Source organism: Colletotrichum lupini, chromosome 9 (genome assembly GCF_023278565.1).
Source record: "Colletotrichum lupini chromosome 9, complete sequence".
Lineage (NCBI taxonomy): Eukaryota > Fungi > Ascomycota > Sordariomycetes > Glomerellales > Glomerellaceae > Colletotrichum > Colletotrichum lupini.
The window spans coordinates 3,379,064-3,394,934 of record NC_064682.1 but is presented as its reverse complement, the minus strand read 5'-3'; the positions used below and the strand labels follow the sequence as shown (position 1 = coordinate 3,394,934).

General features: G+C 44.8%; 2 protein-coding genes across 2 annotated transcripts; one reads left to right on the top strand and one right to left on the bottom strand.

The window, feature by feature from the left end:
* Positions 1-7,987: 7,987 nt before the first annotated feature.
* Positions 7,988-11,203, top strand: CLUP02_16882 (uncharacterized protein; the record flags this gene model as incomplete). Its single annotated transcript, XM_049295800.1, has 6 exons — positions 7,988-7,999; positions 8,092-8,336; positions 8,400-8,692; positions 8,746-9,750; positions 9,799-10,194; positions 10,248-11,203. 6 exons carry the CDS (start codon positions 7,988-7,990, stop codon positions 11,201-11,203), a joined length of 2,907 nt encoding a protein of 968 aa, XP_049152947.1.
* A 210-nt stretch (positions 11,204-11,413) lies between these two features.
* Positions 11,414-13,076, bottom strand: CLUP02_16881 (uncharacterized protein; the record flags this gene model as incomplete). Its single annotated transcript, XM_049295799.1, has 2 exons — positions 11,414-12,736; positions 12,831-13,076. The coding sequence occupies 2 exons, from the start codon at positions 13,074-13,076 to the stop codon at positions 11,414-11,416; spliced, it is 1,569 nt and encodes a 522-aa protein (XP_049152946.1).
* Positions 13,077-15,871: the final 2,795 nt, after the last annotated feature.

Below are 15,871 nucleotides of genomic sequence, written 5' to 3'. Positions count from 1 at the left end.
ACTACTCTTTCTTTACCCCGTTAGCCTCGGGAGGATATACGAGGCTAAACGAATAAAAGGTAGTAAAAGCCCTTAATAAGTAGGCTTTTATCTACGGATAGTAAGGGAAGGTCCCTTAGATAACGGATACGGAGGTAGGCGAAAGGACGAATCTAATAGCGTAGAATTCCACTCTCTTAATATCTAAAGAAAAGAGATAGGGTACTAAGTAATTCTAGGGGTAGCTAGAAGGGTCCTTTTTATACTACTTAGATTATTTAAATACTAAGCTCGTATAAGCATTCTACGCGAACGAAAGGTACGGCCTAGATAATTTCTATAGGATTATCCTAGATACTAGGGTATCGCAATAATTAATAAAAAGAAAAGGGCAATTCTAAGCGCTATAGAAAATCGTACTAATAACGCTTAATACGTTAATAGTAGGTATTACGAGGATTAGCTTTAGCCTAGGCGAGGAAATCGTCGCCCTAGGTACGGTAGAAGTAGAGACGCACTTCGGAACGATGACTTTCTATATCCTGCCTATTAATACCCTATTTCTCTTATATCTAAAAGATATAGATCGACTAGGTATTATATTCGATAATACGAGGAATAGAATCTCTAGCCGTAAGTACTTCGAAATAGTCGAACGACGATGGGGGTACGTATTTATAAGGCTTACTAATAATACGAAGTTAATTAATTACCTAACGGAAAGTGAGCTTAGACGACTATACTAGAGATTTAGCTACCCGTTGGTCACGAGGCTATATAACCTCCTAAAGTATTTAGGTAATAATAATATCGAAATAGGGGCGCTAGAGTAGTTAATAAAAGTATATTACTAATACTAAATAAATGCGCAGAGCCTACGTAAATTTAAATTTAAATTGCGTAATGAGCTTAACTTTAATTAGGAGATTGTCGTTAATATTTTCTATTTAAATAGTCGACCGGTCTTATATATAATCGACGAGGCTATATTATTCTAAGTAGGGTAATTCTTGCGGGATTTATAAGTAAAAATAGTATGGGTAGCTCTATAAAAAAGCTAGATCGATATATACTAAGGACCGCTAGATAGTATTAGAACCGATACTAGTACTAGTTTTAAGTTAGTAGAATTTAAGGAAAATGCGACAGCTTATAGTATATAGTTAAAAGTCGTGCCCGTCGAAGCGTACTATAGTATTAGAAAGGTAGAAAGGGCGCACTAGTAGTTAAAAAGAGCGTTTAAAATTATTAAAAAGGAAAATCCCGATTCCGACGACGACGAATGCCTCTAGACGGTACTTAAATACTATAACGATATTATAGGGCCTAATAGGCTTATACCGACGCTTTTAGTATTTAGAATATATCTAAAAACGACCTTAGCCTCGCTACTATCGCTAGATATAAGCTAGCGAGCTTAAGTAGTTAAAAAAGTAATGCGGGCACTATGCGAGGTAAGTATAAGAAGGTAAGTTAATAAGGTAATTACTACGCACAATGGGCCCAATATAGGGGTTAATTTAAATATACCCCTAAATTCGGATATACGAGTATAGTACGAAATTACTTAATAATAGGCTGGGCTATATAAATTAATTTCTATTAACGAGCGTTTTTACGTAGTCGCGAGAGATCGCGACTAGTTACTCGAGGTATTAATTACGGTAATTAGACTATATTATATAGATCCTATTGAGGTAATTTCTAGCCTATAAAAAAAAAAAGAGCTAGGGGAAGCTATATAACCCGCGGTAGAGGTATAAGAAATTATTTTTAACGAAATCGTCGTAGTAGTACTAATAGACGACGAGGAAGAGGAAATTACTAAAAGGGTATTAATACGTCGCGGGAGACTACGATAGTAAGTACTAATGCGGTAATTTATTACTAGCGACGAGGTAATTAATACTTTTTATATAGTAAAAGAGAAAGCCGATTTCGAGCTAGTAGTTAAACTACGTAAAGAAGGCGTAATTATAATTACTAAAAAGCCGTATAAGGGATTAGATCTTATTAAAGTAAATACTTTACGCGATCGAGGGGTCTATTAATTTATCCTCTACGATTTAAAAAAGTATACAAACCTCCGTATATTTAAATCGCGAATAGTTCGTAAAATTAAAAGAAAAGGAATACCCTAACTATACGAGAAGTCTAGATACGTAATTTAGGGGTACGACGACGTCGAAAAGGCGACGCTACTTATATAATTGCCCACTATATAGCGCTATAGCTAACGATTGATAATAGTACTAATAGTATTGCTATAAAAGAAGGGATACGAGATTTAGAGCCGTAATATTACCTAGGTATATACCTAATCGGCTACAGGGCTTATAAGGAAAATCCTAGCCTATTTACCGAAAGAAATAGCCAGTAAGTACCTAGAAAGTACGATTATTAAAGTGCTTAAGCTACTATATAGGCTTATAGAATCGGGCACCTATTAGTAGGCTACTTACTACGACTTTTATATTAATTAACTATTAATAGTTACTTCTACGTACGACCCGTGCTTACTAGTCGCGGAGTACGAAAGCGACTAATTTAGGATCGTTAGAATGTAGACCGATAATATATTGGGCCTATTTGATATTAACTTTATAAAGAAAGAGGATGAGGAGCTCTAAAAAGCGGGCTTTGTAACGAAGCTAAAAGAGGTCCTTATAATAAATACCCCCTTAGTATTTAACGGCGGGATTTTTATAATTAAAAGGGAAATCGTCGTTTTTTAATAAAAGGGGTAGGGCGAGAAGATTAACCTTATTAACCTAAACGTAACCGATATTAAGAAGCGGTATAAGGCTAAGCTTGTGCGAGGGGTATATATTATGAGTATTTATTAGCCTAAGGTAACTTTTAACTACGCTAGAGTAGCGCAGGCTATAGATCTAACTAAACGAGATATCGAGGTACTTAATAAGCGGCTTAAGTAGTAATAAACGAATCTCGATCGAGGTCTCGTTTATTACCTAATCGACCTTACGACTAGTAAGCTTTACGTCTTTATTAATAGGTTATTTATAAATAATAACGACCTTATTTCGTAATTAGGGTATATTATTATCCTAGCTAATGAGAGTATAGGCGAGAGCGAATTTACTATATACGGTAATATAATCTATTACTTATTAACTAAAAGTAAGTAGGTAACGAGAAGTATATTAGCGTTAGAGGTTTATAGTATAGTTAACGGCGTTAACCTTTTTTATATAATTTTAATAATACTAAAGAAGATTACCGATCGAATTAGCTTTCTACCTATTTTAACGGTTATTTATACCGATTCCTACTCGCTATACGAATACCTCGTTAAATTAGGAACGACGAAAGAAAAGAGGCTTATAATCGATATTATAGCCCTTAGGTAATCGTACGAAAGGCGCGAGATACTCGAGATCTATTAGATTAATAGTAAAGATAACCTCGTAGACGCTTTTATAAAAGTAGTACTAAATAAGGGATTAGAGTAATTCGTAAGTAGCAGAAAAGTTACCGTATAAATAAAGGGATAGGTTATATAAAAAGAATAGAGAAAAGGGGGAAAAGGAGACGACTTAGTAAACGGGCCCGAGGTCGAATTATACCTCTAACCGTAGCGGTTAAATCGATAAAAAAAAGAGAAAGTTAGTATCGGATTAGAAGTCTAATTTAACCGCGGTATATAGCCGACTACGTAAGGGCTAATTAGGGGCCCTATTTACGATTATCGTAGCTAGCCTAACCTACGGTTAGAACCTCCTTTTTATACCTACGCAGATATCTAGATAGTTTAATTAATCTCTTCGTCAACTACGGTTCGAACCAACTACCCTGTAATAGGGATACTAACAGTTGAAAAAGCGGGCTGAGATACGTACCGTGGCGTGTTCTGCTAAGGAGAAGCTAGTCGGGCTAGTTTAGGAGATTCCCGGCGCCATGAAAACGCGTCACGACTCACGAAGGCAGGCTCATGAGAGAGCCTATTTGGTACACAGAATTTGGGTTCGAGATGGTAGAAGGCTGCAAGTAGTGCTGTGGAGGATCGCGCATTGACAGAAGCAGATCAGTAGCGACGAGGCTTGATGAGATGCAGTAAGTAGCCCCTACGACCCCTTAGTCTATCTCGAATTCAGGTGCTTGCAGATTTCATCAGCTTGATGCAGAAATGGCGATTGTATGTAATCGGACTGTGTACGGATACCTAGGGATTCGCTCTCAGGGGAAAATGACAGGTCTACGTATAATATAGTAAAGTAGTTCAATACTATTTGAGTGAGTGATGAACTTCCTGCCGAGAACCTCGAAAGCTCAATCAATGCTTAAAGCGATTAAGGCGAGTGTACAAGGTTAAGATGGATGTTCGAGCCGACGACTCCGTAACCAGTCGAGCTTGCCCAGACGAGTGTGAGAGAACCGGAACGGAAAGGTCGAGGTCAGTGGAGTCTAGACACAGTTATACCAAGCCTTTGTTCACTTGCTGATGTTTGAGTGGTGCCCATCTAAGCTATCGATTGTCATTGTGGCGATTCCTTCGATGAGATATGAGACTATGAGTTGCCTCTAACTGGTGGGGAACTTTCGCTGTTGCAGGTGATCTACCTCTCATGTGGATGTCGGAAGGCTTACTCGGGTCAATGGAAGCTCGTCATAGGTACTCTGTTCACTGAACAGTGACAACCAACATGACAATGACATTGAATGCGTTAGATCGTAACGCCCCATCCCATTACTTCATCAGCCTGCCAATTCCACGGTGCGTCTTCAGGGACTCCCGAGACATTTGACAAGATGGCTACCTGACTTCGCCTACCCGGCGCGGCATTGCCTTGCTGTGGACTTGAAGAAGCTGACGACCAACATTTGGAAATCTCTCGGCTTCCGGGAGTTCTCGTTGATTACAAGTGCGTCGAAGTCCAAGATCTCGCATTCGCTTGGCGGTAGGGAGAGTCCAAGCGAGTCAGGCTATTGGTAGGTCCAAATACCCCTATTCTCAGCAGGAGTGAAGTTTTTCACTCAGGGGAAGAGTAAGCCATACCGCCATCTATTCAGGGAGACTCTCATCTCTGCTCGCCAACAAACACTTCGAGACATAACTTGAAGTCGGGTTTGATAGCCACTGTTGGAAGACGTTTAAATGATAATTTTCCATTCAAGGCATTCAGTCTCTTTACAATACGCGAAATGGCATGGAACATGGTGAAGATGAATTTAAATATGCTCTCGCCATCCATATGCCTTACAGGGCATAAAGTACCGAGAGTTCATGGCCACGTCTCAAAGTCTCAAGTGCTACGTTATGTCTTCGTGGTCAGACTCCCAGCACTTGTGGAGCTTGGCTCGTCTTTCTCTACAACACATTGATACTTGGAGTCTTGGAGTCTTCATTCCAAATGTTTAGCCGACAGGGCATTGGCTGGATGAACAATTACACCAGGCGAACAGGGCTCAAGAGTGAGGAATCTCGAGGCTGGCCACTCGGATCCAAGAGATCTCGCTGTGAAATGACCCGAAAGAGAACTCTTTGTTCATCATGCGATGAGGCCAGGAACATGGGTGAGCGAGATATTGCTCTTAAACCAGCATTCGCATGTTTCTTCATGCAGTTGTATCGGGCCTTTTAGAGAGGCGAGAAATAAATGGCTCTGAAGATGCCTGCGAAAGGCCTGGAAACGCTTCACATCGGTATGCTTCGGTATCCTGGCTGTTGCCATTGGACCAGCCGCACTTTGTCAACACCGCACCAACCGTCCCCAACCTAAGAACACGTCCAGAGTCTCCCTGCCATGCAGCCATCGCCATGAGGTAAGATGTCCTCATTTCAGAGTTATCCAGTGATGTTGCAACGTTACTCTGTGGGGTAAACATGCTAAGCACGTTTCAACCTTACCGTTTGCAAATAGGGCAGCCAAGGCTAGCCTAGCCACGCAAGCAATCCCATGAACACAATCGGGGTCAGTCCTGAAGCAGGAGTTCAAGTTGCCAAGTTGTCCCCACTGGCAAATAGGAAGCAGGCCGTGATGCTGTTATCTTTACCCCATGATCCTGGTATCCGAAGGTAGTGAGACATTCCCGATCAGAAATACCGGGAGGATTCCGCGGTCTTTAGTTGGGAATGGTCTCTGAACAAAAGCCCGAGTTGCTTCGGTCTGGCCGTGAGGCGTCTCCCCGAGGGAACGGCGAGTGAACGGCGGCCCCAATACCAGGTTTTCCTGGCCTTTGTCGTGTGGATTCGTACTACGTAGTCTGTCAGGCGTCAAAGCTTCATCCTGACAAGGCATCATCACGTGGCATGGTCCAAGATCGTCTGCCCAAGGCTGGAGACAATATCCGTGTCTCCCTTGCATATAGGGCGACGCCAATCACTTGCAGAATCAGAGAGAGATGTGGCAGATCAGTGCGAGAGCTGGACTAGCCTTGCTGACTCGCGGTGTGTAGTACCTAACTTGGCACGGCTTGTTTCTTGCAAAGTTGCGGCAGGCGGCTCTATTCGTACGTCTACCAAGTCTACGTTGAGTCTAGTGAAGGTGTCTGGGTGGTTGAAGAATGTGTAGGGTGGATCCGAGCGGTCGTTAGGTCGGTCTCATCTGCGGTACTCAGGCGAATGACACGGTTGAACGAAAAAGAGTTCAGCTGAGCGTTGAAAGAAGATATCGTCGATCAGTGTCCATTTGCGTCGATGAGAAGAAATCGGAGCCAGCTCCGCACTTGCGCGTGCCGGGCCAGTGCTGGGCCAAGAATTAAAGTTCAGCTGTAGTGGGCTCTCAATTGTAACCTCCGAAAGGGGCATGGGGGCCAAAAAACTTGGTTTTTCTTTTCTGTTTGGTTCTGCAGTCTGGAGAGATGTCTGAATTTTGCCCGGGTATGTGGGCAAGGCTTCCCAGTTTGTCTTTGTTAACTTCGCTCTCGGCGAACCTCGGCCGCAAGATTCTTCGCTTGGAAAACCAAAGGTGGAAAGGAGCAGAGGATTTCGTAATCAAAGCTTTTCTCGGGTCGGGTACATGGATGCCGTCAGCCGTCTGCAAAGTGGAGACTTCTAGTACTGCAAAAGGTACGCAAGACCCCTGTTCCGGGACCGTGGGGAAATGTTTCTCCCTGGAGGACCCGCTTGAAAGGCAATCAATCTTAGCGTTTCTCTCTTCAGACCAATCACAGAGCGGAGGGGCTCAATCATCGGAGGCAGCCAATGGCTGGTGGCGACGGAAGCTGCCACAAGTGGGTCTGGGCCCGCACCGTCCTTTGGCCGTGGAGTGGGGCCGCCCAGGGGATCACCGAGGAACCAATTGAGAGGAGCCACAGCCAAAGGACTGAGGAACGACTGAGAAACACCAAGTCAGCCATTCCCCTTTCGGGCGCAAGTTTTCTTCTTTGGCTTCCCGCTGCCTGAGCCCTGAGCTGTCAATTGTCATCGCGCTCGTCCGAACTCGTCAATTCATCAGCGACACCCAGCAATATTATCACATTTCCTATCTTCCCAGCCGCCATTCCGACAGGGTCCCTCCCGAGGGCTTCGCAAAACTGTCGGTCTGCGCGACGCCTAACATAGATCGCTTCCCGTCGCTAAGTTCGCTTCGCTGCCAAAGTCTTGGTATTGAGAGGGATCAGCATCTCTCATCGCAAAAGAGCCCACGCCAATCCCTACCGGGCCAGCAGTAGGCGGCCACATCCCATCCCATCCCATCCCAAGCACCACACACGCACACACGCCAGCCCAACGGCAAAACGGCCAGCCCCCGTCAATGATCTAATTGATCGCCCGCAGCGCTAGGTCTGCAAGTCCGCGGGGGTCAGACCGTAGTCTGCCTATCCTGCCGGGTGCAGGTTTTAACGAGACGACGTCCCCACGCCCAGAGAACTCCATCGTCTGACCCTGACAAGTCGGCATCACGCCGGTCCCAACTCCGTACACAGTACTCCGTATTCTACCAATATCAATCCCACGATCCCCGCCCATTCAGCCGGCTTCGCTTCAACTAAACGGATCGGGGTACCTGAGCGCCCAAAGACATGTTGTGCAGTTTCAGCTGCAATGGTGGAAATTGTAAGACATCCTCCCAACGACTCCATCCCGTCACTCCCGTGAGCAGCTTTTTGAGGCCTCCCCCAAAACTAACTGTACGTGTGTGTGAATAGTCGCTCAACGGCGATGGCAGTGATGGTGATGGTCGCGTTGGTTCCGCCCGCGATAACTCGACGGGCGGCGGAACCGTCAGCAAACTGAACGTCGGTTCTGACTCGTCTTCGTTGATGTCGCTCGTCAGCACCCTCGTCCCCGTGCTCATCTACACTGTCGTATGCCTGCTCATCTTCTGGGCCCTGCGTCGAAGGAGTCTCCGCGTCTACTCCCCACGCACTATTCTTAGAGACTTTTTCTCTCAGTATGTCATCACCCCATCGTCACCCGTATAGTGATTCGTACAGCATGCTGATTTCCACGACAGCGAGCAAAGCGTACAGCTTCCCAAAGGATGGCTCAACTGGGTGAAGCCGTTCTGGACGGTTCCGGATACGGAAATCCTGAATCGCTCCTCACTGGATGCCTTCCTCTTCCTTCGGTATCTGAGGATACTTACTATGATCTGCTTTGTTGGTATTTGCATGACATGGCCAACATTAATGACTATCCATGCTACCGGCACCGGTGGTCTATCACAACTGGACCGCATCACCATAGGCAATGTCCAGAACTCCAAAATGCTCTTTGCCCACGCAATCATTGCGTGGGTCTTCTTCGGTAGGTGCCCCCTATTCCATGCGATGGTTGCGGTATGCTAACCCTCCCTTCAGGATTTATCCTCTTCACAATCTACCGTGAATGCATATACTACATCAATCTTCGCCATGCCTACCTACTATCACCCTACTACTCCAAGCGGCTGTCTTCCCGGACGGTCATGTTCGGCTGTGTCCCGCCAAAATACCAAGATGCCGCCCGTATGCGAAAGTTGTTTGGCGACACCGTCAAGAACGTCTGGATCCCCCGAGACACGAGCGACTTGGAAAGGCTCGTCAAGGAGCGAGACGAGACGGCGATGCGGTTGGAAAAGGCCGAGATTCGCCTGATCAAGATGGCCAACAAACGGAGGAACAAGCAACTCAAGGCGATTGCCGCCGCTCTACCGGTTCTCCCTGAAACCGTCTCGAGCCCGCCATCGAGCGGAAGCTCGGAACGGTCCGACGACCCCGAGAAAGGATACCCGCACCAAGAGAACACCGCCCTGCCCGACGTCAACGGCTCCGTCGCCGCACAGTGGATCGGGGCCAGCGAACGTCCGTACCACCGACCCCTGGCCAACTTCTTCCGCCGCGTCGATACGATCAAGTGGACGCGCCTTCGCATCAAGGCCCTCACGCAACAGATTAACAAGTTGCGTCGAGGATTTCTCAAGGGCGAAGGTCGTCGACTACCCACTGCTTTTGTCGAGTTCTCCTCCCAGGCTGATGCCGAGCGCGCGTATCAGACTTTGGCGCACAACCGCCCGCTGCACATGTCGCCGCGGTATATCGGTATTCGTCCAGACGAAGTGGTATGGAGCTCTCTTCGGATGCAGTGGTTTGAGCGTATCGCCAGAGACTTTTTGATGCGCGCCTTCATCACCGCCGCCATTGTGTTCTGGTCTATTCCGTCCGCCATTGTCGGAACTATTTCCAACATCAAGTTCTTGTCGGAAACATTCCCATTCCTGGTGTGGATTACCAAACTGCCCGACCCGGTCACCGGTATCATCAGTGGTCTGCTGCCCGCGTTGGCCCTGTCGTTCCTCATGGCCATCGTTCCTTGGATGCTGCGAGGTAAGTGTTCCTGTCGGCCCCTTATTCATGCTACTAACTCTTGCAAAGGTTGTGCCAGGCTTGCAGGCGTCCCCTCGCTCTCTCTGATCGAACTCTTCGTACAACACGCCTATTTTGCGTTCCAAGTAGTTCAGGTCTTCCTGATCACGACTCTTACATCCGCTGCATCGGCGGCTCTTACACAAGTCCTGAAAGACCCTCTTTCAGCAAAGGACCTGCTGGCCGACAACTTGCCCAAGTCCTCCAACTTTTACATATCCTACATCCTCATCCAGTGCCTAGCTGTTGGTGCTGCGTCTCTGCTACGAGCATTCGACATCTTCCGCCATCACATCATGGCAAAGGGCTTTGATAACCCTCGTGGACTATTCAGGATCTGGCACAGGGAGCGACCCGTGCACTGGGGTGCCGTCTTCCCCGTCTTCACAAACATGGGCGTCATCGGTAAGCATCGCTGTACTCTTCGCCTACCATTCTTTGATACTGACCTTTACTAGCCATCAGCTACTCCTGCATCGCGCCCGTCGTTCTCGGCTTCGCCGCCGCCGGTCTGTACTGCATCTACCTAGTCTACAAGTACAACCTCCTCTACGTCAGCGACGCCTCCATCGACACTCGCGGCCTCGTATACCCCCGCGCTCTGATGCACCTCCTCGTCGGCCTCTACCTCGCCACAATCTGCCTCGTCGGCCTCTTTGCCCTGCGCGCAGCCTACATCCCCATGGTCCTCATGATCGGCTTCCTCATCTTCACCGCGCTCGTCCACATCTCCCTCCGCGAAGCAATCTTCCCCTTACTCTACAACATCCCCCGCGCCCTCGCGCTCGAGATGGAAGAGCTCGACGGCGGCTTCGTCGCCCCAGACTACCCGCAAGACGACTTCCTCACCGACGCCGACATCACCGCCGCGTACCCAGACTTTTTCGACCCAGGCGAGGAGAACGAGGGCCCGACGCACGAAGTCAACGGCACCCGAGGCATCGAAGGCGCATCAGGCCTCATGGCCTCCGTCCAGGACTGGTCCGCCGGCGCCGTCGCCAAGAAAATGCAAGCCACGGCCGAACAGTACGGTCTCGCGGGCCCCATAGGCTACATAATGCACTGGATCGACCCCGCGCCGGACCCGGACCCCAACTTTGTCCTCCGCTGGCTCCACCCGGGCGTCTTTGACGACTTCTCCACCCTCCGGCGCACCATCCCCGTCGACCTGCCCGATCCGACCGAGACGTATCCCGCAGATTACGCCCGTCGGGCGTACTGGCCGCCCGAGATGGCGTCGCCGACGCCGGTGATTTGGATCCCGCGCGACGCGGCGGGGGTGAGCAAGCAGGAGGTGGAGCACTGTAGCAAGGTTGTCGGGTGTTCTGACGAGGGGGCCGAGTTGAATGCCAAGAACCGGATCGAGGTTGAGCTTGAGAAGGCGCCGTTTTGGGTGCCTCGTGTTTTGTATTAGGGGCTTGTTTTCGACCAAACTTAATGTAGCGTGGCGTTTTGGTGTATTTGTGGTTGGATGATACTCCGTAGAGATATCAGCAAAGTAATATGCTGCTTTTTGGCTCAGAGATCGAGCGGCTTCCCAATTCTAGTTTCCGATTTGCATGTTGAAGATGATCTCCATAGCGTGTGCTCGTGATGTTTGCCTTGTGCGGAACACACCGAGGATCTACACCCTCTTAACCTCATCCTCAATCACCCGCCACGTCCTCTCCGAAACCACCATCTGCGCCAAATAATTTCCCTCGTGATCTTTCCCCTGGATATAAATCAGACACGGCGGAAGCAGGCTCATTCTCGGGGTATTACACTGCCATACGATCTTCCCCCTCGGCGTCTTCCTCTCCCCCTCCTCCCCTTTCCCTTCATCTCCCGGCCCCTCTTCAGCCTTGACAATCGCAGGACTAAAATCAATCACCTCGTGAAACCTCGCCTTCCCCACATTCGAGACAGACACCACGAACCCATTCGCCTCCGTAAACTGATTCGTGCTCCCGCTCTCCGCGACGGCGGTATATGTAAGTCGAGTCGAGGCGTATACCTGCGCATCCGTGAGCTGAGACCGCACCGAGTTACGGATCAGCGCGACGGCTTTGCCAAAGGGGACGTGGAGGAGGCCAAGGGCTGTGGTATTGGTCCAGTTGTATGCTACCAGATTCGAGACGTGTGCTTCGCCCGGGGGCAGGTCGTCTGAGTGCAGCCGGCCGCGGAGGTCGAGGGCCGTGGGGATGGAGATTGGTTTCGTGGGTTGAGAGGAAGGGATGCGGGAGCAGGCTAGGCGGACGAGGTATGCTGTTAGGATGTCGCCGTCGCTGAGGCGGCCTGTTGTCGTCGGTTCTTCACCTACGGCTGTCGCTATATCTGCTTCGGCACGCTCGCGGAGGCGGAGGAGTGCCGCGGCTGGGATGAAGATGTTTCGCTGGCGGATGCGGTTCGTGAGGAGGTACCACAGCAAGCCGAGCGTGAACCGCACTTTACCCCAGCCCGTCAACTTCTTGTGTTCCCATAAGAACGACTCGTCGTAGCGCTGCTTCTTTGCGGAGGCGACTTTTGCCATTGGGTCAGAGGACGGGTCTGCTAGGGGCGTGACGAGGTCTTGCCTGCCGGCTAGGACGCGGCACCAGTTCTCGACGAGTTCGCGACGGCCCATGCCGTCTGTGATGCTGTGCGGGTAGGTTATTGTAACGAAGGTTGCGTCGGTGAAGGTTATGATGTGGAGGGTTAGGAGGGGGCGGTCTGTGATTGTGTAGTCTTTGAAGGTTTTTGGTGCTTCGGGGCCGGCGAGGAGAGGGGTGAGGGTTGAGGGGGTGTCGAGGATGATGGGGAGGTTTGGGGAAGAGTTGTTTGTTTTGTGAGGGAGGAAGAGGGAGGGGATGGTTGAGGATAGAGGGTGACCGGTGACACTGGATGGATTTGGTTCTGTTGTGAAGTGGACCGCTGGGCGGGAGGGCGTGAAGGATTGAGGGATGTGAAGTTCGATTTTGCCGTCTTTCTGATATGATTGTTACTTATAGATACTTCCCAAGTGTCTCTTACAGATAGAGGCTGAGTAGGAGCTTTGGAGCATCGCAAGGACGAGAACTTACCGTTAGTCGCGGCCTTGCGCCCAGCTTCTTCCAGTTGCCGATGGTGAGGAGCTCTGAGAGGGAGGCGTGGAGCATGGCAGGGTCAAGAACGTCGCGGAAGCACATGCTCCAGCTCATGACCATCATGCGCATCATCCAGGAACTGTCCATGGCGGAGAGCTGGACCACCGTGTCTGTGGGGATCCGGTCCGGTTGGCGGGGCTCGGGGCCCAGGATCGGGTTGAGCAGAGGCCGGAGAGACGGCATGACTGGAGTCTGGGTATGAGTCCCTGGCTGAGTATTAATGCTGAAGGTGAGAGGCAAATCAAGGCTCGACTTGGAACCTGCAAAAATGGTGATTAGAGTTGAGGTTTTTAGATCGGTGATGATGTTGGCGGGCTGCGGCGGAAAGTACGGCAGACTACAAGAGGCACTCTGCCAAAACCGTTCTTTCTAATAGACCTACGGCTACTATAAATTTTAAGCATTGATAGCACGACTTTCTTATACATATAAATGAATATTATAATAAATCCTATATATTATTATAAGGAATTACTTATAACCGTAAGTAGTAATAGTTACGTAAGGGCGGTTATGCTATTTAATAAAAATAGGGTAACTAGGGGACATATCCTCCTTATTAATTTCTACTATTAATCAATTTCCTTTTCCTCTTAATTAACCTAATATTCCTTAAGTAAAGTAAGTAATTTACCTATACCCCTATAGTTACTTATTAGCGATTATATTTCGCTTTATTATACTTTATACCCTTTTCTACTTTATTTTTATTACTATTACCTAATTATATACGCAATTATAAGTATAATATTCGTAATTTACTAATTAAAAATATTAATTAAGTATAATTAAGCAATTTTATACGCAATTACTAGTACAATTTTTACTAATTAGTAATTATGCTTTTTCTTAAGCTAATATACGCGTAATTATAAGTATAATTACGTATATATACCTATTTATAATTTAATTCTTTTTATTTACTTTTTTCTTTAGTATTAACTATTTACGTATATATACTAATAATTTCGTATAAAATACTCCCTTTTTTAATAATTACGTACGCTATATAATACTTATAATAAGCGCTTAATATAGCGTTCCGGCCCGTATTAAGGGTATATAGCTCCTAATAGTTCCTATATACTAACCTACGTAGTACCCTAATAACCTTACGTCTTATAAAATAACCTCTTACTTCCTTATTAATACGTATACTTTTATATAATAGCTTCTTTATTATACGGATTCTTATATTATTTATAAGCTCTTTATCTTCCCTTTTAAAGACTTTTTACTAGATCTATAACCTTAGTATTATATAAGTTAGTATATACTACCCTATACTATTTAATATTACTATATTAACCTATATAATCTAGCCCTAGTATTAAATTAAGCTTAACCCTAAGATTACTAAGAATAGCCGTTATATACCTTTAAATATTACTATAACTCGTACTTAGGCTATTAATATTATTTAGATAACTATATATAGTAACGCTAAGACTAGTACCGAGTTATGCGCCCGTTATAAGGCTAGTAAAGGCATTTTTATTAATTACGTTATTTTTATAAATAAGGGCTATTTTAATTATAATTATATATTTATTATATACGAGTATATACTCATTACGCCTCCCGTTATTACTTATATATTACCCTATACTACCTTATATCTATTTATAGCTTACTAACGGTTTATATTAACTCGTAATATACTTATTAAGGTCGTTAAGCGCAGTCGTAATTATAAGGGCCGTAATAAAGTCCGTATTAGCGCTCTATTTAAGTCTCTAAGTACTATCCCTACTATATACCTCTATATAATAATAAAAGCCCTTAAATAAGTAACTAAGTAAGCTAAAAATAACGAAAAGGGTATATATAATAATATATAAAATTATAAGGAGCGTTATTAACTTATATAAACTCTAAATAAAGAGTAATTAATTCGATATTTTTATATAGTATAGTATAGGAGTTTATATAAGTATATATTAAGATATAGTATAGTTAGGCTTAATACTCGGGTAATAAGGCCCCTACGGAGTCGTAGGGTACTTACTAACTATAAACTAGAGTATACGCGCTTAGTTTAGCCTATAAAAGGCCGTAACTAACTATATAAAAGCTCCCCCTAAAGTTTAACATTTCTAATAAAATTATAAAACTTTTATTTATTATATATTATTATTATATACTTTTCTATCCTTTTTAGCGTTATAGATCCCTATAAACGTCTATATTTCTATATATATATTTATAAGACTTTATAAATAAAAGGATACCCCTATATATTATTATAATTATATATAAATATTTACCCCTTATTTAAAATTTCTTTTTTAGTTTCTTATTTTATATATTACTACTTTCTTAGAATAGTACAACCGCGTATTAATCTTTTATTATATTAAACGATCATTATTATAAAGTTAGAGAGTAATTAGATTTATAATATAATTATTATATATATTTTTATAGTTTCTAGTACTAGAATTATAAAGCGAACTTTTAAACGTTAACTTACGAAATAGGACTTATAATAAGAAGAGCGTACGGTCTTTTCTAAAGATCTATTAATTCGTATCTAAGAATTATTCTTTTAATAATACTTAAATAATAAAAATATCCTTTTTTAACTCTAGTTTAAAGGATTTATAATTACGGCTATAGGATTATTAATACTTCGTTAATAGAATTAGCTTTAGTAACGATAAATACTAAAATAGCTCGTAATTATATAATAATAATTAAAAGAGTTCTTTTTTAGTATATTAAAAGTTACTTACCGTACTAAAGGGTATAATAAAGAGTATCTTTATATATAAGTTCGCTAATAAGCTTATATTATTAGCCGAGATAAATTATATTTTATATATTATAAAACCTTTTTATAATAAGTTTAAGATCGGTTAAGTAAAATAAGGTACCGTTATAAAGGGTTTATAACTCCTAAATTAAATTATATTTAGTTTTTAAATATATATAATAAGCTTTTATTATTTAGATTTAAGATCTATACTAGTATTAAT